The sequence below is a fragment of the Lipotes vexillifer genome, unplaced genomic scaffold (genome assembly GCF_000442215.2).
Source record: "Lipotes vexillifer unplaced genomic scaffold, Lipotes_vexillifer_v1.1 scaffold1215, whole genome shotgun sequence".
Lineage (NCBI taxonomy): Eukaryota > Metazoa > Chordata > Mammalia > Artiodactyla > Lipotidae > Lipotes > Lipotes vexillifer.
In genome coordinates, this window is record NW_006790710.1 from 2,147,674 (window position 1) to 2,174,364 (window position 26,691).

Sequence of the window (26,691 nt, forward strand, 5' to 3'; positions counted from 1 at the left end):
GGAGGCCCTGCGGACGTGGGCCTGCGTGGGTTTGAGCTGCCCTGCCCAGTGAAGACCGGGTCTGATTTGAGGGGCATGATGGATATGACCGTAACAGTGACCTACATTCTCGTAGGCGCAGCTCCTGGTTGTTGCTTCTACTCATTTTCCTGAGATAGGAAGTTTACCTTCTGAGGGTCAAGGGGGTACTCCATTTTCTAGGGCGTGCTAAATTCCCACCATCAGCAGCTCTGTTCACCCACCCAAGATTCCCAAGTCTTCCCCTGGACTGATGGGAAGGGGACTTGGCTGGGCATTTAGCTCAGCGATAGCTTAGGGCCAGCCCCCTTCTCCAGGTCCCTGGAGATGGTGATGAGCTTCTATCAGGCCTTCCAGAGAATCCCGTTCTAAGGCAGCTCTCTCATTCAGTAAATCTGAGTAATCAATCAGCTACCTGTAAATCCCACCCTTGGTCCAGGTTCTGCCACCAGGAAGAACACAGAAGCAGGCTTCTCCCCATGTGATACCTCCCTCTAAACATCCACTCCTCCATGCTAATGCTTTCCTGGCACTGCGAGCTTGATGGGGCCAGCATTCCATCGTGGATGTGGTACCCAGGAGCCAGCCACTATGAACCTGTGTATCCCCTTCCCCATGGCTCCCTTCAGGAGGAGCTGAATTTGCCACCAGGAAGTCCTCATATGAGCGAGGACAGTGTCGGGGCCACTGTTCTCAGCCCGGGTTTGGTCATTTCTGCTACTGGACAAGCTGGGAGAATTCAGGTGGCCGAGCTGAAAGAGCACAGAGTCCAGAAGTGTCCATCCTCTCTTCCCAGCCTGCACCGAGGCCTCAAGCCAGCACTAACTCCCAGGGCTGCCCTTTTGCTCGGTAATATCTCAGGTCCCTTCACTGCCACAATGCTCTAATCTCCTGTCGTACAGATGTGCCATAGAAAAGCAGCAAACTTAGGGGTGGAAAGATTGAGGGGGAAAACAGGAAGGAGGCTTTGATTCAGACCATGAACTGACAATATCTATCAATGTAACAACTGAGTGTGTGTGTGTCCAGGGCTGCGAGGCATGTGATTAAAAAATACATTAATCGAACATTCAAGCAGTTGGCATTCTTGGTTGAATGGTCACACAGCCCTCTGGAGGAAGCTGTGTGCCCCCTCTGGGACAGGTGAGGGAGAGGAGACCCAAAAAGGCTCTGGGTTGCCTTTGGCTGGGAGGGGTTTTGGCCCAGACTAGACCTGCGTGTGCCTTCCCCGCAGCCTCTGCTGCCTCGCTGGTGGCTCTGAGCTGCTTAGCCCTTTGGCAGGGTTTGGGTTTATTCTCTTCTCCCTGTGTGAGGTGTACACAGACTGGATCAGTGCTTTGGCAACTGCCCTTCCTCATTCTTGGCCTGCCAGAGATCACGAGTCAGGGGCACGGGGCACTGGCCATTGGCCCACTGACCACAGAGTCTTGAAATCCTCACAGATTCCAACACATGAACCCTCTCGGTAAACATGTGGCATCGGGATGCACGGGAGGAAGGGTGCCCAATGCAGAGTGCCAGCCAAGGGGGCCACACTGCAGCCTGATGGTCAGAAGGTCTGTTCATCCCAGATGGGGTGAGGGGACTTCTCTCTACCTGGGGGTATGTTTGCCTGCCCGGCACATAGCGACAGTGTCCAGGAGACAAGAATGCAGACATATACAACTTAAGGACCTCTGGTTTCTCCCCCTCCTTCCCCTTCCCAGGCTCCCCTGGGTTCCAGGAGGAGCGTCTCCCTAGAGCTGTCCCTCCACGATGCTGGCTGTGTGCCAGCTTCCCCCACTGGAGCTGTGGTGCTCACGGATTCACAGAGGAAGCTAGCCCACTGCTGCTCGCCAGGGGCCCGCTCCGGGCGCCCTCAAAGGAGAGGGCCTTTATCTCTGCCTCCCTGGCTGCCAGATCCAGGCTCTGGCAGATCAGCATTCAAACCAAATCTCTTTTTAAAGACAAGAGGCACCTCCAGCATGGGAAGGGCACTTCTCACCAACAGCTTGGCCTTTCCAATTTGATCTCTCTCATCTCTCACCTAAAAACTACAACTTAGGGCTTCCCTGGTGGCGCAGTGGTTGAGAGTCCACCTGCCGATGCAGGAGACATGGGTTCGTGCCCCTGTCTGGGAGGATCCCACATGCCGCAGAGCGGCTGGGCCCGTGAGCCATGGCCGCTGAGCCTGCGCGTCCGGAGCCTGTGCTCCGCAACAGGAGAGGCCACAACAGTGAGAGGCCCGCGTACTGCAGAAAACAAAACAAAACAAAACAAAAAAACCCCTACATCTTAAAAATGATGCACGCAAAGTTTGGCTTCTAGATGTCTTTTGCTCGAGTATGTTAAATGCAGCACCCGTGTGAGCAGTCTACACACTGGAGCTATATGTTCAGAGGTGTGTTAGTAGCTCCTTAAAAAAATAAATAACCATGCTTTAAAAGAGCAAAGGTACCTGACGGTCCAAACGTGGCCGGGGATTTCACCTGCCACTCCATCTCATCCTTCTTGATCTCAAACACCACGTTGGCACCCTGGCAGAACTGGTCCATGAGGAGCTTAAGACGGTCCAGGTCTCCTGTGACCAAGGCAGCATGGTACTCGAGCACCGGCCACCCAGCTCTTGCTTGAGGCTCCTTTCCCATCTTCTGAAAGATCTGAAGTTTCCCTCTAACTGGCTCTGGCTGTCTCTTCATTGCAATGCCGATGATCTCAGAAAAGTTCTCCAGGAAGGGGAAAGATGGTCTTATGGAGTGTGAGCTATTTCTATTGTCATTACTCAATTGTCATCCAGTTGGGGCTCGGGTGGTGGTGTATTTTTAACTCCTGTGGGCTCTGATGTGATAATGGTTACTTGATATGGCCAGCATCATGTGACCACTAATATGCCAAAGAGCTCAGCCACCCCCCTGTGATTGTATAGATGTAAACTCTAGAGACAGGCACATCTGTATATCTTCCAAACAGCTCTCCGCACGACAAGGGCAGACAGCCTAAAATAGGCAGGGCTTCTCTTTCCTGCTCTGTAGTGTGTCTTCTTGCTTTCATCCTGTCCACTTCCTTAGCTGCTGTGGCCAGTGGTGAATGGATGTGTATTCTGAGGGCTGTGTCAGCCCTGAGGCTGTGTGAGGGAGGCCCAGCTGGACACTGCAAATGACCAGGCTCTGCACAAGTGTTCCCGGGTGGGAGGCTCCATAGCAGTACACACCAGGGATTCCCAAAGGCATCATCTGGGGCCCTAGGTGGCCTGTGAGATTCTTCCAGTTGTTGAGAACGGATCCCAAAATGCACATCCCTTGCTGAAGATGAGAGATGCCACAATTTTTTTTTAATGGATGGTAACAGTTCTTTATTAGTAACTTACTAGCTGCTTGCTACACTGTAGTTCAGGGCTTTATTTTATTGTCCAAAAATTAATAAAGTCTAAAAATAGAGTTACCATATGATCCAGCAATCCCACTCCTGGGCATATATCCAGAAAAGATGAAAACTCTAATTCGAAAAGATACATGCACCCCAGTGTTCATAGCAGCACTATTTACAATAGCCAAGATATGGAAACAACCTAAACGTCCATCGACAGATGAATGGGTAAAGAAGATGTGATCTATCTATCATCTATCTATCTGTCTATCTATCACCTATCTATCTATCTATCTACATATCTATCTGTCTATCTATCTATCATCTATCTATCATCTCTCTATCTACCTATCTATCTACCTATCTATCTATCATCTATCTATCTATCTACCTACCTACCTACCTATCTATCTATCATCTATCTATCTGTCTATCTATCTATCATCTATCTATCTATCATCTATCTACCTATCTATCTATCTATCATCTACCTATCTATCTATCATCTATCTACCTATCTATCTATCTATCTATCTGTCTATCTATCATCTATCTATCATCTATCTACCTATCTATCTATCTATCTGTCTATCTATCATCTATTTACCTACCTACCTATCTATCTATCTATCTATCATCTATCTACCTACCTACCTATCTATCTGTCTATCTATCATCTATCTATCTATCATCTATCTACCTATCTATCTATCTATCTATCTATCTATCTATCATCTATCTATCATCTATCGACCTATCTATCTATCTGACTATATCTATCATGGAATATTACTCAGCCACAAAGAAGAAGGAAATAATGCCATTTGCAGCAACATAGATGGACCTAGAGATTATCACACTAAGTGAAGTAAGTCAGACAGAGAAAGACAAATATGATATCACTTATATGTAGAATCTAGAAAAATGATAAAGATGAACTTATTTACAAGACAGAAATAGACTCACACACATAGAAAATAAACTTATGGTTACCAAAAAGGAAAGCGGGGGAGGGAGGGATAAATTGCGAATTGGGGATTAATAGATACACACTACTATAAATAAAATAGATAAACAACAAGGACCTACTATAGTATAGGGAACTATGTTCAATATCTTGTAATAACCTATAATGGAAAAGAATCTGAAAAATAATATATATATATATTCATATATATATATGTAACTGAGTCAATTTGCTGCACACCTGAATCATCGTAAATCAGCTATACTTCAATGGAAAGTTTTTTAAAAAATTAATAAGGTCACTTTTTTCTTATAACATAGATAAAACACAATTCTCATATATTTTTTCCAATTCTTGTTTTTCCCCTGCTAGGAAGCTGGGATGGGCCAGTGCAGTTGGCTGACAGGATACTGTGCCACATCTATGTGACTTACAATAAAAAATGTGACCAGAGGCTAGAGGGAGGAAGGAGAGTCGGGGGGGCACTGCCTGGACCAGCAAAGGGGGTGGAGCATGTGCCCAGGAGAGTTAGGCACAGAGGCTCCGGGGGAGGGAGGTGTGAATGTCAGTAGCCACCATCCTCTCAGCGCCAGCGGTAGCCCAGGGATCGTGGGATCCATTGCTATGTGGTGTTGCAGGCAAACAGCATAGAGACAGCAGGAGAAAAGACCTGATGTCAAGGGTTAGGGCTCACACGGCAGCACCTCTTTAGTCAGAGCTGGACTTCGTAAGCACCGTCTTTTCCCATGTCCCTCTCTCTCACTCTCATTCACTCCCCAAAGCTGCCCCCTGACCACCCCCTGCCTCTAAGTCCCTCTAAAGCCTGAGCAGGATCTCTCAGAGTAATCTGGCCCCTGGGGTGCCCCTTTCATTGAGATTTTCCACAAAGGGGGGACACAGCAGAATACCCTTGACCTTTCTTAGCAAGGCTTGCAGTAAAGAGTGGAGGGGAGATTGGATGCACTTATAATTTAATAAAGATGTTTTACCCTCATCATAGACCTGATTTGCAGGCATAACTGTATTACACGGGCCGACTCAAGGCCTGGAGCTTCCCCCAAATGGTAAAACCCACATCTTCTCTACAGAAGGCGGCTGCAGGGTGCTGGGATGGGAGAGGTGTAGCCTCTGCTCATCTGTGATGCTTTGTGCAGGCGGATAAGTGGTGTTGACAGTGCCTCAAAGGCTGAAGGGCTCACGTTGGTGAAGACAGTGTAGGGGCTGGGTGTGTCCCAGAGCGCTGCTGAGTGCTATGGAAAATGCATGGTAAAGATTATGCAGACCATGTTTGCAAGGAGCATGCAGACAAGAGCAGACAAGAGCATACGGAGAATGACAAACAGCAAACACTACGGAGCCCATTTCCTTTCTGGAACATCCACTAGAATAAAGTCATCAACGCTTCCCTCTTCATTTCCATATTATGTCATTGCTCTCTTCATTTCAGTAGCAATATTAATTCTTTGGGTATTTCGTTTCTTTAAACATAGCCTTTCTGCCCTGTTATTTTCTCAGACTGATAGCTTGTAATTAGATACATTTCTGAAAGACTTTTCATATGGAACTATAATCCAGGATCCAACTGGAGCCTGTACTTTAAACTGGAGCATTCTTTTGTACCTGATACATGTTGTCATGGGCTATTTTTAAAAGGGGTGGCACCCTGGAGGTGAGTCCAGGGATAAGAGCCATTCCACCCTGTGTTCTATGCTAAATTTAGCTTTCCAAGTGTTATATTTGTCAACAGCACCCTAAATACTCAAGCTTGATTTCAGTGGGTATGGGGTAGTAGTCCAGAAACAGACTTGGTTCTTTGTGAGAGCTTTAAAAATAGCTTACGGTAGACAGAATTGGTTTCACGAGTAGGACATGGAGCTCAGTTCTACATGGCAGCATGGCAGAGTTGTTGTTTTAAAGAACAAGAAGAGCTGTATGTGTGACTCTTACATTTAAAAAAAGCCAAGCAAAATGAAAACAAAACCAAGAAAACCCCCACAAATGGCTGAAAATCAACCCATTCATTCACCTATTTATTCAATAATCATTTGTGTAATATTATGTTCTAGGGTGTGCTATTAGGTTTGGGGGATTCAGAGACAAAAAATATAACACATTTACTCTCACGGAACACATAGAGTCCAGGCTGCAGCAATTAGGCAAGAAAAAGAAATAAAAGGCATTCAAATTGGAAAGGAAGAAGTGAAACTGTCACTATTTGCAAATGACATGATACTATATACAGGAAAGCCCAAAGACTCTTCCAAAAAAAATACTAGAACTAATAAAAGGATTCACTAAAGTTGCAGGATACAAAATTAATATATAGAAACCTGTTGCATCTCTAGTCACTAATAATGAACTATCAGAAAGAGAAATGAAGAAAACAATCCCATTTACATTTGCATCAGAAAGAATAAACTTACCTCAGGAGGTAAAAGACCTGTACTCAGAAAACTGTAAGGCATTGAGGAAATTGAAGGTTACACAAACAAATGGAGAGGCATTTGGTGCTCATGGATTAGAAGAATCAATATCATTGAAATGCTCTACTACCCAAAGCAATCTATAGATTCAATGCAAACCACATGAAAATACCAATGACATTTTTCCACAGAACTAGAAAAAATAATCTTAAAATTTGTATGGAACCGCAAAAGACCTCAAACAGCCAAAGCAATCTTGAGGAAGAAGAACAAAGCTGGAGATATCGTACTCTCAGACTTGAAACTATACTACAAAACTATAGTAATTAAAATAGTATGGTACTGGCACAAAAATAGACACATAGATCAGTGGAACAGAATAGAGACCCCAGAAATAAACACATGTGGTCAATGAATCTACAACAAGGGATGCAAGAATATATGATGGAGAAATGTCTCTTCAATAAATGATGTTGGGAAAACTTGACAGCTACATGGAGAAGAATGAAACTGGACCACTCTCTTACACCATACACAAAAATAAACTCAAAATTGATTAAAGACTTAAATATGACTTGAAGCCGTAAAACTTCTACAAGAAAACATAGGCAGTAACCTCTTTGACATCAGTCTTAGCAATATGTTTTTTGGATATGTCTCCTAAGGCAAGGATAACAAAAGCAAAAACAAACAAATGGGACCAATTCAAACTACAAAACTTTTGCACAGTGAAGAAAACCATCAACAAAACAAAAAGGCAACCTACTAAATGGAAGAAGATATTTGCCAATGATATGTCTGGCAAGAAGTTAACATCCAAAATATATTAAAAATGCATACAACTCAATATCATGAAAACAAACAATCCAATTAAAATATGGGCAGGGGACCTGAACAGGCATTTTTCCAAAGAAGACATACTGATGGCCAACAGACACATGAAAAGATGCTCAACATCATTAATCATCAGGGAAATTCAAATCAAAACCACCATGAGATACCACCTCACACTTGTCAGAATGGCTATCACCAAAAAAAAAATCACAAATAACAAATGTAAATGAGTACATGGAGAAAAGGGAAACCTCGTGCACTGTTGGTAGGAACGTAAACTGGTGCAGCCACTATGGAAAACTGTATGGAGCTAAAAATAGAACTACCATATGATCCAGCAATTCCACTTCTAGGTATTTATCTGAAGGAAAAAAAAACACATTAATTAGAAAAGATATATGTACCTCTGTGTTCGTTGCTGCACTATTTACAACAGTCAAGATATGGAAGGAACTTAAGTGTTCATACAGAGATGAATGGATAAAGAAGATGTGGTATGTATATACAATGGAATATTAGTCAGCCGTAAAAAGAATGAAATCTTGCTATTTGTGGCTACTTGGATGGCCTGGAGGCTATTATGCTAAGTGAAATAAGTCAGACAGAGAAAGACACATATTGTAATATCTCACTTACATGTGGAATCCAAAAACAAAAAACAAAACAAAACAGAAACAGACTCATAGATACAGAGAATAAGCTGGTGGTTGCCAAAGGGGAAAGGGGCTGAGGGGACAGGTAAAATAGCTAAGGGAGACTAAGAGGTACAAACTTCCAGCTATAAGATAAATAAGTCAAGGGAATGTAATAATACACACAGGGAATATAGTCAATAATATTGTAACAACTTTTTATGGTGACACATGGTAACTGGTCTTATTGTGGTGAACATTTCATAATGTATAAAGATACCAAATCACTATGTTATACACCTGAAACTAATGTAATATTGTGTGTTAATCATAACTCAATAAAAAAGATCACATGGAAAAAAGCAGTGACCATCGGACCCCAACACGCAGGAGTTCTTTATCTTCCTTCCAGCCAGCTGAACGATGTCCTTTAGTTATGTAACACTGTTTCCTCACCCAGCTGTCTTGGTTGGGCTCCTCCTTTCCTGCTGCACACCAATTCTGCCCATCAAAACCTTGCTTGGATCAAGCCATTCATATCTCATTTTTATCATCCTCATCCTTCTCAGCTTGTTTAAAGGCAATGCATAGCCTTCAAGATGTAATTCAAGTCTTATCTTCTCTGCCTAAAAGTCCATATGAAAACTCAGTTTCTTCCAAGGGTGAATTTGTCTACGAAACTTCTCCGCAATTGTCAAAATCTTTGAGAAACTGAGATAAAACAGAAGAAGGACGAGAAGACTAGAGTTTTCGTTTTCAAATAGGAAAAGAACTGGATTCTTCAAGTCTGAACTGATGTCAGTTCTGGGCAAGATCCCTAAGTGGATCATGAAAAGGATTGGTTGGGAGTATTTAGAAAAGGAAGTGGGGGAGCTCTTGGAGCTCTAGTGGGTCACTAGGAAGAAGTGAGGGTGGACTCAAAGAATTTTCTTTTGTGTCATGGTTATCTCATTAATATGCAAGGAGATGTAGGCATAGGTATGAATATTTCAACCTGTAATCGAAGGTTGAAAACCTTTTACAGAAGATGGAAAAATATGGGTCTTTGTTTAGGAAAATATTGCTAAAAAACTTGAACTGGAGAAATAATATACATGGTGCCTATAAAGCAGTGGCCGTAGAGTAGAATCACTGAGGAGCTTTAAAAACATTGATGCCTGGATTCCAGCCTGAGAGATTCTGGTGTAATGGGCTGGAGGGTGCAGCGTGGGCGTCAGGATGGTTAGAAGCTTTCCAGGTGCTTCTAACATGCAGCCAGGGTTGAGAACCATTGCTCACAAGGGAAGACCAGAATCTGTTTCCAGCCTGATACTGTATAATATGCTTATTGATGATTTGAGTGAACATGTGGACAAGTGGGTGTCAAATTGGTGGGTGAAACCAACATCCCAGGTCCATAGGATCCTGTTGTCCTCGTGAATCACTTGGTTGAAATCACCACTCACTGCCGGGGTTCCCCTCGTTTCTGGCACTAGAGGTTTCTCTTTCTTTTTTAAAAAAATTATTTATTTATTTATCTATTTATGTATTTATGGCAGCGCTGGGTCTTCGTCGCTGCATGCAGGCCTTTCTCTAGTTGCGGCGAGAGGGGTCTACTTTTCGTTGTGGTGCACAGGCTTCTCATTGCGGTGGCTTCTCTTGTTGCAGAGCACGGGCTCTAGGCGCATGGGCTCAGTAGTTGTGGCTCGAGAACTCTAGAGCGCAGGCTCAGGAGTTGTGGTGCACGGGCTTCGTTGCTCTGAGGCACATGGGATCTTCCCGGACCAGGGACCGAACCTGTGTCCTCTGCATTGACAGGCGGACTCCCAACCACTGCACCACCAGGGAAGCCCTGAGTTTTCTCTTTCTTGTTTTTAAGCTCAGAGGTAGCTGTGCTATGCATGTGGTGATGTTTATACCTAACTTTAGGTGGCCTAAGTGCAGCAAGTTATTTGACTTTATTTTAAAACCCTCAAAACATGCCTGTATAGAGTAACTTGTGTCAGTTTGAGTTCCCTTACTCACTGGGACCCTTGGTTTTGTGCAACCCAGAGTCCTCCCTGGAACCCTGAACACCCCTGTGCTTTGCCTCCTCGTGTTTCCCCACTTCTGTGTCTGCTCAAATGTGTGTGTTCTGTCCTGCCTGTGGCACAAAGTTAGCTCATTTAATTTTTTTTCTGGTTGGTTTGTTTGCTTTCAAGTTAGCCAACCAACGATATTACTTAGCGAGTTTGGCAACTGAACTGAGGATGTGAAGGGGTCTATCACAGTTTGTACAGGCTTGTCCCACGAGTTTCCTCCATCTCTGCTTCCCCGCTCTTGGGCGCAAACACTGCAATCTTCCTCCCCGATCTCCCTTTCAGTGTGGTTCCACACATTCTCAGGCCTTGCTAGTTTCAGCTTCAGCTTCAGGGAGCTGCTCAGTGAAATTCTTCTGAACAAATACAGTGCCCTTCGTGAAAGAGAGGGGTTCTGATGAATACAATTTTCTCCACATCAATATGTTTAATACTTTTAGTGTTTCAGATGAAGTTTCAGATGGTACCTATTTTTTTTTTTTTTTTTTTATGATTTGCTATCTTTTAAGCTTTCTAAATTAGGCTAAAAGATCTTTCATTTCTTTCACTGTTTTTTCCCTCTCTTGAAAAGTGTTGTATCTTTCTCTTTTTAAAAATTCTCTTCAGGTTTAGAAATCCCCTGCATCGGCAGGCAGACTCTCAACCACTGCGCCACCAGGGAAGCCCTAGATGGTACCTATTTGATGGAGGAACCTCATTTGTTTCAACGTCTTTATTGGAGTATAATTGCTTTACAGTGGTGTGTTAGTTGCTGCTGTATAACAAAGTGAATCAGCTATACATATACATATATCCCCATATCCCCTCCCTCTTGCGTCTCCCTCCCACCCTCCCTATCCCACCCCTCTAGGTGGTCATAAAGCACCGAGCTGATCTCCCTGTGCTGTGCGGCTGCTTCCCACTAGCTGTCTATTCTACATTTGGTAGTGTATATATGTCCATGCCACTCTCTCACTTCGTCCCAGCTTACCCTTCCCCCTTCCAGTGTCCTCAAGTCCTGAATATACTTTTGTAAAAAATATTTTGGGGACTTATAAGAATAATGTTTTGCCCATGGGAGACACATAACCTGGTTCTCCATACCAAGTCTTGTAGCGTTGGTAGCTAACAAGAGGGAATTTTTGCTTCTCCGTCGAATGAGACAAAAAAAAAACAAAAAAATCCACATTAAAATGATAATGAGATATACAAATAGTAGCGTTCAAATGGTCATTATTATTTTCATGTGATATCAGGATCTTTGCATCTTGCCACTGAATTGATGAATGATTTCCTTTTCCTCAGAAGCGTCTGAGGATGAGCTCTGGTGATGTTCTGTGGAACAACCCAGCAGAGCCTGAAATGTGGGGCTGGTGTGTTTGTTACAGGGTCAGGCTGTTTATCCAGGGCCGTGACTGCCCATGTGTTTGGGCCACTAGGTAGAGTTTCCTTGTGCTCTTGGGAAAGGGCAACTGTGTGGATTCTTTCCTAGGCCATTGGGCAAATGTCTAGCTTCCTTCTGGGGTCAAGCATCCAAGTAAATGGGCACACTAGGGCAGGAAGTCATTCCCCTTGGGGACATAATGAGCTTCTGATTACTTTCTCAAACAAATTAACGCATCCTGTTATCCTGATCAATATTCTGCTTCCTACCCGAATTGTTTCTGTAAATGGCCATGGACTAAATCCAACAGACTAAATTCAACGTTCAGACCGCCTGGCACTGGCCCCAGGTCTTACCGTGGATTTACTTTCACACCTTTTTTGACCCTCACTCTCCTTATTTAATTTCTAAAGCCCACTCCTCCTTCATCCCTACTCCCTGTAGCTTTTTAAAATTACAGCATTTTTTCACACTTACGGTTACCAAAGGGGAAAGGTGGGGTGAGGGATAAATGAGGGATTTAACCTTAACATATGCACACTACTATATATAAAATTGATAAACAATAAGGACCTACTGTATAGCACAGGGAACTATGTATACTCAATATTTTGTAATAACCTATATGGGAAAAGAAGCTGAAAAAGAATAGATATATACATGTATAACTGAATCACTGTGCTGTACACCTGAAACTAACACAACATTGTAAATCAACTAGACTGCAATAAAAAAAAGAAAATACTACATAAGTGAAAGAAGCAATCCACACAAAAATATTAAAACATTTTTTAAAAATAATAAGCTGAGCCGGCATGTAAGGCCCTGCTTTTAAGAGCCCAGGACGCACCCACCCACCCACCCATTCACACCAGAGTTAGTCACACAGACATTAACATCCAAAAATATTAACGTAGGTCTTCCCTGGTGGCCTGCCGATGCAGAGTCCGCCTGCCGATGCAGGGGACGCGGGTTCGTGCCCCGGTCCGGGAAGATCGCACGTGCTGCGGAGTGGCTGGGCCTGTGAGCCATGGCCGCTGAGCCTGTGCGTCCGGAGCCTGTGCTCCGCAACGGGAGAGGCCACGACTGTGAGAGGCCTGCGTACCGCAAAAACAAAACAAAACAAAAAAAATAACAAACAAAAAAAACCCCAAAAATATTAACCGTATCCTAACCTTCTCTCCAAATTACAATGTTTGCACAGCACACCTCATTTAACAAAACATTAAAGCATTTTACTTCCTCAGATCAAGTGTATCTATTAATAATGAATTAAATTGTCTGTACTCATTTCACACTATTGAGAAACCTCATTCCCCTCATGTGGAAGAGTACAATACTGGGGGAAGACACCTCGCTAACTTATTTTCCTGACAGCACTGCCCAGCCTGGTGCAGATCCTGCAAAGCAGCATGGTCACTTCTCATTACGAATGCCATCTCATCCAAAGGTCAAGTGCTGCTTTCATCAGGGCCCAGGAGGGCTTTTCCGGGAGCTCAGAAGCAAAGGTGCCCTTGAGCACTGCCAACCTCTGTGGCTGAGCGGGAGATGGGGCAGCCCGGACCTCGGCAGGCACAGCCCCCGAGTAAACAGCCCTGGAAGGACACTTATAGACTCTGATGATGGAGCTGGAAAGCATCTCATTGAAGTTCTTCCTGATAAAGGTGACGAAGTTTCTTTACAACTGTCATGGGGATTTAATTACATGATAAAATTGCAGCTCCTGCCTCTTGAGACAAATTGCCTGTTCAGACTGATTGTTTTTTATGAATCTCACACAGGGAGCAAAATAATTCTCTCCTGAAGTTGGTTTGGTCCAATGGTTATGCCCTATCATCCTTTACTTCCCTTCTAGAAATGAGAAGTTTACTTGTCCTATAGTTGAGGAGGGGGGTTGCTTCTGGTGGAGTCCTTTGGTTACTTTGCAAGTCTGCACAGACCAAAGCAAGCCCAGTGGTGTCTGATGCATTTAAAGTTCATTGTCCTTATGTTTCGGTTCGCAAAGAATGCGAACTTTGAATTTTCAACAGAAAAATAGGAAAAGGGCATGATAAGAAATAGAAATGACCACTAAACATATACACAACGTCCATTTTTACTAATTAGGAATGCAAGTTAAAAGAAGACATCTTTTTTGCCTGTCCAATTGTGAAAGGCTTTTAAAAAATCAAGTTTTGGAAGTGTTTAGTGAAACTGATATTTTCAGAGTTTGCAGGTGGAAGGGAAAATTTCTATACTATTTGAAATTATTCTCTATTGAGTGTACACATAAGGGGCATTTTCCAGGTACTAGAAGCCTATGGAGATTCAGAGTAGAAATCCTTGCCTTTAAGGAGGGTTACACTTTGTGGGAGAGACAGACAAGGCGGCTGTTAGCTGGCAAGTGGAGTGAGATCACTGATGGATAGCGGTACAAATGTGAAGATGAGAACGCATCAGGTAAGGTATCAGAGTGACAGGAAGTAGGGGTAGGACAGGCTTTCTCCGAAGGTGGCATCTGAGCTAAGCACAGAGGGAACTGAAGGAAAAGATGGCTCACGACCCCTGAGGTTGTCTGTCTCCTCCTCTTGGCCTGTGGTGGGGGATGAGTGTCCCATTATTCTGGGCTGAGCAAGAGGCAGACAGGTGTCCCTGGCCTCAGGGCTGTGTTGGTGGGGCCCAGGGTGCAGTCTGGAAGGTGGGTGCTCAGGAGACTGGGCAGCGATCAGGCAGGCAGAGCGGGGATCTGGGGAAGATGCAAGCCGCAGAGAGCAGGTCTGAGGGATCAGAGCCAAGGTGCACGGCAGGGCCAAGACCTTTGGTGGACACAGGGGTGTGCTGCCCAGACCCCACTGTTAGGGAGAACTTGTTGCCCTGGCTGTCTGCTCCTTCTGGGTAGAGAGGCGTCTCACTCCGGAATATGCTTCTCGATGTGGCAGATCCAGTGACTGATGGGTACCGGTAGACAGGTCCTGCCACTGTGACCCCATGTGGGAAAACCGTGATACGTGGATCAGCTCCAAAGCTCCCCTTGGGGCTGGCCGAGGCGTGGCGGGGCCTGGGTCACTGGCCAATCCCACTTTCTCCCCTCCCCCTCGAAGGTGTGGATCCCCAGCAAATACCCTGCAAGGCAAACGGCACCTAACTGTGAACCCCGAGGCTCCTGGGCCACCTGGAAGGATGGGTGGGCATGTTGTCAGAGCACGTGAAGACAGGAGATCAGAGATGGCCTGCCCCAAGGCCAAGAGGGGAGAGAGGGCCTGGGGGTGTCACTGAGGCCTGGTTCCGACCAGGGTTTCTCAACCACATCAGGTGAAGGACCAAGGATTTTTTTTTTTGGTCCCAGTTTGTCACAGAGTGATTCTCTTTCAAAATACAATTAAAATTAATTACAAGAAAGAATAAAATGGAAAAAGGCATAATTACAAGTCCAGTAATCACACACATGGGTGTTATATTAATTGTCAAATCGCTGTCAACGTTTCTAAATGTTTACTGTCAATTTTCATGGCAAACACTTTGCAGAGCAACCCCTACTCCCCACTGAGCTATGAGTAGTGTCTTTATTTATCAGAGTCCCAGGAGTACAGGGTGGGTGAAGGATGTGGGAGAGATGGTGGGGTGGGTTAGTTCACAGCACATCTTTTGGACTCTTGGACGCCTGTTATAAAATTGCAACTGTACATTGTTGGACAGGGGTTGCCACGCCTTTTTGTAAAGTGCCAGATAGATATTTTAGGTTTTGTACATTATATGGTCTTTGTGGCAACTACTCAGCTCTGCCATTGTAGTATGACAGCAGCTATGGACACTGTGTAAATGAACGAGCAGGGCCGTGTTCCAGTAAAACTTTATTTATAAAAACAGGTAGACGGCCCTAGGGTCATAGTTTGCCAACCTTTGCTGTAGGCAGTAGGGAACGACTGCAGGCTTGTGAAAAGGAGAGTTATATGCACCCCCAAATAAGAAGCTGTTATTGCATCTTTTTCTCTGCATACCTTTTCCCCTCCCTTCACTGCAATGAAACGTGCTCTTTATTTTCAAGGCAAGTTTGACTGAACAGCAGCCAACAGAGCATCAGATACCAGGCACACATTTGTCTCCTGTGATGCCTATCCTGCTTTGGGTTTGCTAAACTTCTTGAATCTGTAAGTTTATATCTTTCATCCAATTTGGGAAATGTTTGGTAATTATTTCTTTAAATATTTTTTCTGCTCCATCCTCTTTCTTGGACTTTGGTTGAATGTGTCAGACCTTCTATATTGTCCCACAGTCCCTGTTCATTTTATTTTCAGTCGCCTTTGGTTGAATGTGTCAGGCCTTCTATATTGTCCCACAGTCCCTGTTCATCTTATTTTCAATCATTTTACCTTCTGTTCTTCAGACTGGATACTCTCTATTGATCTGTTTTCAAATTCACTGACTCTCCCGTCATCTTTGATCTGCTGTTCAGTCCATTATTGACCTGAACAAGGCCAGCCCTGGCTTAAGGGGAGGTGGGGAAATGTTGTTTTATCTCCACCTGGGCACATGGTGTTGTCACAGGGACTTTATTGGTAAAGGAGGAGGGGGAGTGGGTGTGTGCAGCTAGCCATGACTCCCGGCACCAGTCTCTCCACCTCTATCCTTCTTACATATGTAGGAGTTTTTCATTTTTTTCCAAATTAGATGATCTCATTCAATTGCTGAGTGGCTTCTCACTGCCTTTGCATTTAAGTGTAAATGCCTATGTCTAGGATTTGTGGCCTCACACAATACAATGCAGTCTCAAAGTGCTTGCCCAGATATTCCTCCCTCTCCCCTGACTAACACACCCTATTTCCAGCCAGCTCCTACTTCCCTGAGTGCAGACTGTGTGCTCCACATCTGCTCCCTTTGCTCCCTCAGTTTGGAATAACTTCCTTTCCATCCCAGCCTGTCAAGAACACGTTCGTCTTTCAAGGGCCAACGCAGGAGATTTTGTGTCCTCCATATGTTTTTTGGTCTGTTAATATTTATTACAAACCTACTATGTGCCAGGATGTGGTGATTAGGACAAGCCCAGACCCTGTTCGATATCCAGCTGTTGAATTTGGTATTTGGTACCAGGCTATAGGTAGTGCATTTGCCATTTCCAATTCGTTTCTTTGGAATGTTTATCCTCAGCAGAGTGCACCATTGCAGGAACCACCGTCATCCTGGAAAGGTAGAAAAGCCTCTTCCCTCTTATCCTCGTTTCTTTTTGTTCTTTCGAAACTCTCCAGTGTGCTGGGGAGTGATGCTAATAGTAGTATGTCATCAGCATATATTATGTCTTTATTAGCCTGTTTCTCAATTTTGATTCTGAAAATATCCTGATTTAGCCTAATTGCAATTTCACTGTGTTCCACAGGCAGTAACGGTTCATACTGGGGGGAGCTGAGACTTGACCCTGTCGGATATTTCTTCCTGCCTATATGCTTTGAAGCTGGACCATTAGCTCAAAGGCATATATCTCATCTCACCACAGCAATTCAACCTGCTCCTGGGAAAATAGAGCCTAGGGTGTGTGTCTGGCAGAAAGCAAAGGAATATCTTCATTCTAGGTGGTGGGAGATATCTTTTGGAAGCTAAAACAAGGGCTGCTGCTGGAGCCATTTTATTCCTAAATAATTTAACTATATTCAAAGATAATCTGATGTTATTGTAGGAAAGTGTATTTCTAATAAACTCCACTTGATCTGGGTGAATCAATTCAGGCAGCGCATAATTGAGTCTGTTAGCAAGGACTTTAGCAAGAATTTTGCAATCAGCGTTAATTAAGAAGATGGGACAATAATTTGTGCATAATTCCGGATCTTTTCCTGGCTTGTGAATCAAAGTAATAAGAGCAATGCTCCGGCTGGTGGTGGGATGGTGTCATTAGGTGCTGATTTATAAGTACTTAGAAAGGTTTAATTTCATTTTGCTTCGAGCAGGGTCTCCCTGCCCCCACATGCTCTGATCAGGGCTGCAGCCGAGACGGCAGAGCTCTTGCCTCTCCATCCTTCCCTGTCATCACTGACCTCCTGCTTCCCATTTTTGTTTTTATTCTGCAGCCGAGCGCCCCATTCATTCATCCATGTTTTTTCTTAATACTCTTATTTGAATGATTTGAAGCGATGGATTCCATGCTATTGATGTTGTGTGCACGTGTGTGTGTGTGTGTGTGTGTGTGTGTGTGTGTGTGTGTGCCTGATGTAAAGTCGAACGGTTGTCACAGTCTCAATGGGGACGTTTTTCATGGATCTTCCTGCCACACATCTCTGGGTGGGTATGTGTCAAGAACCCTTGACTACAAGTCAGAAAACATACCCGGTTTGTGTGCGATTCCTACCTGGCTGTTGCCCAGTAAGGGAAAACATGTGAGCCTTGGTGTTCCCATCTGTAAAATGCAGCCATAGGACAATTACAGGCATTAAGGATTACCAGGAAGAGCTCTGGATTTCCACCTCCTCCGGCTGTGGCATCTGAGGTGTGGAACTCACCCTCTCTGAGCCTCATTTTCCTCAGCCGGGAAAGTGGGAAAGACAATAGTCCTTGGGAAACGCATACTTAAGAGAAGGGCTCAATGCGTGTGATTCCTCCATCTTTGCCCCCACTTGCGGTTGGCTCCAGTGCTAACAAGCTCTGGTCTGTGGACTTAGTCTCCTAACAATCAGAACAAGGCTGGCCCTGTGCAAGGCTGCTGGTCTTTGGTGATTCGAGCTCGTAAACCAGCCTCTCACCAGGCGATACCTTCCCTGCCCATCTGGCCTGGAGCCAGCCGTTCCTTTGAAGTTGGGGCCCAGTCTACACAGGCCTCTGCCAGGGTGCATGACACCTGAAGGTGTTGTGAAGGCAACGGGGTTTTGTTAATCTCCATAAACATAAGTCGTTGTTCTTAGAACCCTAGTTCGTCCCTTTTGGAAACACCCTGAGAGATGACCCCACTGATCCCATATTTTTTTTTTTTTTTTTTTGCGGTTTGTGGGCCTCTCACTGTTGTGGCCTCTCCCGTTGCGGCCTCTCCCGTTGCGGAGCACAGGCTCCGGACGAGCAGTCCCAGCGGCCATGACTCACGGGCCCAGCTGCTCCGCGGCATGTGGGATCCTCCCAGACCGGGGCACGAACCCGTGTCCCCTGCATCGGCAGGCGGACTCTCAACCACTGTGCCACCAGGGAAGCCCTGATCCCATATTTTTAAATGAGGAAATTAGGGTTCAGAGAGATGGACTGACCACACAGGTTCAAGGTTCAAGACCATTCAGTCCGTGGGAGAGCCAGGGCCACCTCACCATTAATCTCCTGCTGTATCCATTACACCAGCAACGCACACACACTTGTCATTGGTTCAAATGTGAGTCCTCCAAGGCAGGGGTTGTGCTTACTTAACTGACATTCAGCTGTTGGGTTTTCTGTGGGCGATGTTCCCCTCCGCACACAGGGACAAAGGGAGTAGATGTACCCTGAATGGCACAGCGTGCTCAGCATCAAGCTGGTTGAATGAACAGTTAAATTCTGCCAACGGACCCACTGGGTCTATGTCCATCCCACGTTCACCCACACTCGTTCCCCACCTATACTTGCTGCTGGGTGAGATCTCTTAATAAAAACCCAATTAGTATTTCTTTAACTTGCCTCCAGATGCTTAAATACCATTACCCCAAACACACCATAATGCCTCTAGTTTTCTATTTCAATCAAGAATTCAAGTAGCATCTTGACTTGTACATAAGATATCAGCAGAAAAATCATGGAATGCTGACATCCTTAATAATAGCAATTAGTAATCAGTTGTTTCTTAAGTAGTTTGATTATGCCAGTTACCAAATTGTACAGTTGATGCATTTGGGGGGCAAGCGGGGTCTCGCCACCCCTCCCCCGCCACCCTTTCTCCCTTGCTGTGTGCTCGCTGGTTAGTGAGCTGATAGGCACTGCAAAGGGGCGAGGACGAATAATGCCGTTGTTGCCAACATTCAACAGTAGAGACTTGCCTTTAGCAGAAAGTAGAATCGAATCTTTCTTTGCAGAAAGACTCATCCCAATCACGTCTGTGGAAACGCAGTCTGTGTCCACCCAGGTGAATGTTAGCAAAAGAGCTTGGCCAACCCATGCAGCTAGGGCACCCAGAGTTTGAGCCCTTATCCGGGCTAAGACCCTGAGCCAGGCTCCGGATACCAGGCAAGGGTCTTGACCTCGATGAGGCCATATTTGAGAATGAAGTATTCAGTGGGTATAAAAATTAGCCCAGTGAGGGGGCTTCCCTGGTGGCGCAGTGGTTGAGAGTCCGCCTGCCGATGCAGGGGACACGGGTTCGTGCCCCGGTCCGGGAAGATCCCACGTGCCGCGGAGCGGCTGGGCCCGTGAGCCATGGCCGCTGAGCCTGCGCGTCCGGAGCCTGTGCAACGGGAGAGGCCACAACAGTGAGAGGCCCGCGTACGGCAAAAAAAAGAAAATAATAAAAAAAATTAGCCCGGCGAGGCTGTGTGTTTCGGAAACTGATGGAGACTGAGGGTTTTGTGCTCTTGTGGAGGGAAGCGGTGGGTCTGTGGGTCGGGTGTGCAGGGGGGCCCTCTTGTGTGGGGTCTGGAAGGAGGGCATGGCCTAGGTGAACCGACGAGGCAGGGGAGGTCCTGACAAGCCCTGGGATTGGGGTGTCGTCCTGGCAGCAAGGTTCTTGTTGGGAGGGGGTAGGTGGGAAAGATGGGGGAGCAGATTGTGGATGAGCTGGGGCCTCAGCTCTGTTCCTCTCATTACACACACACACACACACACACACACACACACACACACACACACACACACAGGGAGAGAATGAGAGAGATTGCTGTGCCCCAGTCCCAGACCTCCTTCCCCGGTTCCTCACAGCGGGCCAGTCTCAGTCTGACTGGCAGGGAGAGGGCTGATCATCTCTTAGAGACCTCCATGCCCTTCCCAGCATCACACAGGGCATCCGAAGTACATCTTTGCAGGAGAGCAGGTGGCTTCACAAGGGCACAGGTGAGTTGCATCTTTACGGGAATCCTGATTGAGGACCACTCCTCTGCCTCATGGCCAGGCAGGGAGGGTACATTCTGCACTTTGACCCATTATCTGCTGGGGCTGAATTTTTAAGTTCCTTTGCCCTCTGCCCTCCTTAAGGGGACCCATGTATACCTGAGGGGTTCTCCAGAACAAGTCATTCCTGCCATTTTTTTCTATGCTTTTATTGTGATGTGACATGGCTGCACAGAAATAAATAATAATTATTTTTTCTGCTCTATTTGGTGGGAGTAATAAGCTCACACACAAGCATGGGGATCTCACTGAGAGAAGCAAGGTCCTTGTATATATATGTTGACAAGCAGAAAGAATTGTTGCTTTTCTTCTTAGTTTTGCAAATTGTCATCGTGTAACAATACTCAGAGCTCTTTGAACAAGCGTTGTCCTTGGGATGGACAACTTTTCCTCCCCTTTCCCCAAAAAGCCTTTTCAGCCTGACCTTCGGCCCTGCCTTCTCCTGGCTGGGGTGGGCACCTGCAGCCCCTGCCCCTCGCCGGGCCCGGCCCGGTCTTCTTGGTCATCATCATCCTTTCATCTTCACCTTCCTCCTCAGGAGGACTGAAATTCCAGTATCCATTCCCAATGTGGGCTGCCCTTCAGGGTGCAGTTACAAGTTCTGTCCCCTCTTCACACATTCTAAAGACCCCACGTGTATGTCTGAATGCAAACAGCTCTTGCTTCTCTCAGGGCTGTTCCCCCATGACTCACAATTACCCACTGAGAATGAGCCCATTCATTCCCATACTCAGGATAAAGGAGGCCTCGCTCCATTTTAGGCTGAGACAGTGAGACTTTGGGATCACGGACTCAGAGAAGCCTGGAGATGGAAGGGGCCTCAACAATGCTCTGAGCCAGCGTTGCCCAAGGCGCATCTGCAAACCACCCGTCCCCCTGGTGGTGGTGAAGCCATAGCCAGCCTTTAACCTGCCCTTGCATATTCTCTGACAGCGTGGTTCTCCAGGGACCTCCCCCATGGAGTTTTGCTCAGGGACCTCTGCTTGGGAATCACTAGTGGAATCTCATGAACTACTTAATAGGTAAAAGCACTGGCTCAGAGAGGGGAAAGTGACTTCCCTGAGGTCACACAGCTTGTTGGTGGCAGAGTCCAAGCTTCCCTCTGGAGCGTCTCACTCCAAGGCTACTTGAGGCACCTGATAGCCTATCTGTGATGACGCAGGCTGGACTCTGAACTCCTAGGAGGCGGTCCTGTGTGTTATTCCTGTTTCTATTCTCCCCTCGTTGCTGCCAGGCTCACAGCAAGGGCTCAAACATTGTCACAATTACAGAGCCCCCTGATTTCTGTCTGGATCGGTGGCACTATCTCTACTCACCCCCAACCCCTTCCCAGCATTTCTCAGCTTTGTCATTTCTCGCCTTTATCTCTGTGTGTACCCCACTCTCTTGGTTTAGACCCTGTCATCTCTCACCTGGGTGACTGCCTTCAATCACCTCCTAACTAGATCTTGTTTCCTAACCTTTCTTGTTTCCCTCAAATCCTACTCTCACATGTTAGCCAGAGAGGCGGCCCCCCAATGCAGGTGTGAGAGTGCTGCATCTCTACCCCGGTTTCAAGCCCAGTCTGCTTCCCCCGCAATAAAATCATTGGTAACAGTATGTGCCCTAAGGTCACAGGCTTAATCATTCAGTTACCATCATCCCGGAACAAAAACAACCCAGAACAAGCCCAAGTCCTGACAAGATGTCAGCAGCATCGACCTGTTCTCGTCCTTCTGAATTGCGCCGTCCGGCAGGGAGATGTAGACACGGATATGATTTAGAACATACAGATTCTTCGTGGGAGGGAACGGGACACTCTTAACACAGATTTCATTGGTTTCAAGTGTTTAGTAAAGTGGTGGGGACAGTAAAGATGGTGCAGGGCAATTAGTAATGTGAAAAGAAATGATATTTTATTTTAGTTTTTGTTGGAAAGACTAGATTTTTATCTTGGATTAATAAAAAATATGTTATTAATACTGAAAGAAAAATATTATCACATCGTTAGCTTTCCACGTAGTTCATTTAAAATAGTAAGATGTTACCTGTAGTTTATATTAACGTGTAGCACTGATGACGTGTCCTACTGTGAAAACACTTATGCTATTTAATAAATGAGTCTAAAGAACAGATTAGGGCTGTTGTTAAAGGACAAGAAATGATATTTTAACTCAGGGACTCCAAATACACAAATCCCCAACCTGCTGGGATGGGCTTGTAAAAGGGGCTGTGATGAGCGGGCACTTGCTCCAGTCAGAATCCCAGCAGAAAGCAGACGGCGCAACTCCAGGGCGTAGCAAAGCCGGGCAGGGCCAGGGAAGCCAGCTGGGGTCCCCAGGGCCACCGTGGGAGCCCCCCTCCCTGTGTCTGAAGGCGCAAGGAGGGAGGTAGGAGGTGCCACCCAGGAGCTGAGCCTTCAGCCCAATGGTGAAGCCAAATCACGGCAATGATCTGGCAGGGAGGGGTCCCCAGAGCAAATATCCTCCGCTCCCCACTCCTTGCAGCACTTTGCATTAGCTACACCCAATGGGGGTCAGAGAGCGTGGACCAGGATGGTGTGGTTCATAAGAACACCTCATGGGCAGGCACTGGGCAGGGGGCAGGGGGCAGGGGGCAGGGTGGGTCTGGAGTGCACATGCAAAATGTAGAGCTCAACACTCCCAGCCAAAGCGCAGTTTAGGATTTCAAAGTCCCCTCTGCACCCCAGGGCAGGCTGCTGGATTGTTGCATGTACCAGGTGCTGTCTTGGTGAGGACTCCTGCCCATTCAGGCAGAGCTAAGGTCTGAAGAGAGGTGTGGTGCTTTCTGGGCTCATGCCTCCTGGGGCCTCACCCTGATCGGGGGCCCCAGATATTAGGAAAACAAAGGAAAAGAAGAAGCAGGAGCCGGTTTCTCCCTAAAGCCTCTGCAGCTTGTTTACACCACCAGTGAGAGACAGCGCGAGTGCACCCACGTCACCGGGGAATACCGGGATGGTCACCCCCTTAGAAGTTCCAGTCTCTGATCTGTCCCTTCATCACATTAAAGCTCCACTCGCCAGCACCAACATCCCAGGCACGTTCCCTTTTGGTGTCCTTCCTGGATGTGTGAGCATGTGTTTGTGCACGTGTGTGTTTGTGCCTTGTGTGTACAATGGTACGCGTGTGTGCATGCACTCACGTGTGTTGGGAAGGAGTCTGTCTAGTGGGGGGAGGGGAGCCCTGAACGTTCCTTAGGAGTCAAGATTAACGTTGTGGAGGGCACATCTGACAAGCTAGAATTAGCACGATGCAGTGAACAGTTAAGCTCTGGTCAGGGATATCATTTTCAGCAAATATGACAACAGCATTATATACATGTTATGTGAAGGAGACCTACAAGATGACCAAAAAGGTAAAAAGAAATGAGGAGATATTGCCCAAGGACCTGACTAGACAAGGACCCACATGTAAAAAGGTCTACAAAGAAAACCCAAACCCTACAGATAAGACTTGGTTCTGAGCAGTAAAGAAAGGTGGGGGGGAAGGGGAAGCTGGGACGAAGTGAGAGAGTAGCATTGACATATATACACTACCAAATGTAAAATGGATGGCTAGTGGGAAGCAGCCGCATAGCACAGGGAGGTCAGCTCAGTGCTTTGTGACCGCCTAGAAGGGTAGGATAGGGAGTGTGGGAGGGAGACACAAGAGGGAAGGGATAGGGGGATATTTGTATACATATAGCTGATTCACCTTGTTATACAGCAGAAACAAACACAACATTGTAAAGCAATTATATTCCAATAAAGATGTTAAAAAACAAACATAAAGGGATGGACGAGCAGGCAGTGGAGAATGACCACGGTGCACTTACTAAACTGGAGATTTATATATGAATATTAATCACCCATAATGTTCAGGGTGTGATGTGACACACACTCACTATCAGGAGGAATAGAAATCCTTTCAGAAAACAATTTGGAAAATTTGTTATCCTTGCCGCAGTAACACAGCTCCTAAGAATTTATCCTAAGGACAGAACCCTGAATAAGAAAAAAGTATATGAATGCTAATAAAGACACTAATTATAGCATTAATGATAGTAAAAATGTAAACACATAGCCCCTTCTTGTAGGCATTTGGTTTAAGTATTTTGTCATTAATCACCTCAATAGGTGATTGAAATTAAGAAGACATGTAGCAATATGGAAAGTACTTTAGGTGTATTAACTCAACAGAACAGAACACAAACTTATTATCTACCACACGGTTATAAGTAGAGGAAATTTACACATGCAAATAGACTAGCTTGGAGAAAAGTGGAGAAATGAAAAGAGGTGCTGGGTCGGGATGGTGGTACCACGGTTTAATTTTTAAAATTTTTTGTATTGTACTTTAATTGTTGCCTATGTAACATACTGTGTGTATATATATGTGTGTGTATGTGTATATATATAGACACATAGTATATATCATAGTATGGATCTATATATCATAGTATATATATACATATTTACTGTGTATATATTTACATAGTATATATATTTTACTATGTACTGTATAGTAAATACAGTAAATATGTGTATACTATGATATATATATATATATATATATACTATGACATATACTATGTATATATATACAGATATATACTACGTACATGTATATATATAGTATACATATATACACACAGTGCGTATGTATATAAATAAGAATCATACAGCTGCGCACGTATCATTCACCTTTTTCAACCATTTGCCCTTCCACCACCAAATGTTCCCCACCCCAACCCTGTGCACACGATAGGGAAACAGCGGATTCATCGCAGTTACCTAGGAGCACCGCGGGGGGCAGCTGGGCCGAGGGGTCCTTCATCCAGTCGTCGTTGGCCAGTTCTATCACGGCGTCCACGTGCCGAACTTCAGTGCAGATCAAATCCCTCACTCTCGCCTCATCCCTGGCTTCCAGGGCTGACCTCAATCTATTTACGAAATCCGAGTTGACCGGGTAATCGGGAAGGCAGTCAGAGATGGACATTGTGATGTCGTTTGTGTGTTGACCAAACTGCTCTGCTTCCCAACTGAGTCCAAAGTCAGCAGCTGGGCGGAGAGGGCTGCGGGCGTGTCTATAAATAGAAGAAACGTGGCTCCAGTTACAGCCCTGGGAAAGGCCACCCGCCAGCAGTCTTCCCCACCCCGTTCCTCACAGGGAGATGGGAATTAATCTCCCCAAGCCCTCACTTAAGGATCATTCTAGAGAGGGGGGCAGTAGACCTGTCTGTGAGTGGGAGAAGCCGAGGGGACAGCGTTTTTTAAAAAAAATCTCTTGTCGGTACCGCTGATCAACATCTTCTTTTATCAAAGTGAGACTCTGTCCTGAAACTTTAAAATCCTTTTCCCGAGCCTGGGCTTTGCAACTTCTCTTCTGTTGAAAGGAACATACTGTAACGTATTCCTTCACTTCATCTAAAAAGAGAGTCTGGTTGACTATAAATTGGACATGCCTTGAAATTGAGAATGCCGGGAAATCTTTGGTTTCCAAATTCAGGATGGACTGACTGGTCTCGAGAAGACAAAAGCATCACATAAGTGAACTCAAAAAGTAACCAAAGTATTAGCAGCAGCCTCTGGACTTCTTAAGGCTGCTAACTTTGGCTTAAAGCACCCAATTCCATGCCCCGTGGAAGTGCAAAGCACTCATGTTGGTTTCTGTGCATTCCTGTGGGGTAGTGGACTTTTTTTCCATAACCTCTGTCTCTAGTGGGCCTGTATCTCCCCACCTGAACCTGGGCACAAAACACAGCTGCTCCAGCAGCGCCTGTATGCTGTAATGACCTGAGGGGCCCGGGCTATGCCATTTAGCTTAAAAATTAATTTTTGGATATATTAAAATCGAAATACATTGAACATATAACACTGTGTACGTTTGAGGTGTACATCATGTTGATTTGATGCATTTATATATTGTAACACGATTGCCATTGTACTGTTAGCTAACATCTCTATCATGTTGCAGAATTATGACTTCTTTTTTGTGGTGGAGATAATTAAGTTTTCTTCGTGTCTTAGAAAGTTTGATGTTCATAGTACAATATTGCT

The 26,691-nt window shown here is 45.5% G+C and overlaps 1 protein-coding gene across 1 annotated transcript in view; it reads right to left on the bottom strand.

The window, feature by feature from the left end:
- ASB18 (ankyrin repeat and SOCS box containing 18) overlaps positions 1–25,630 on the bottom strand; it is a 65,039-nt gene extending 39,409 nt beyond the window's left edge. Inside the window, exons 1-2 of the mRNA XM_007463915.1 lie at positions 25,426–25,630; positions 2,456–2,578 (exon numbers count right to left, since the gene is read on the bottom strand). Coding sequence (XP_007463977.1) covers positions 2,456–2,578; positions 25,426–25,630 — 328 coding nt within the window. The remainder of the gene's footprint in view (positions 1–2,455; positions 2,579–25,425) is intronic.
- Between the last annotated feature and the right edge of the window lie 1,061 nt (positions 25,631–26,691).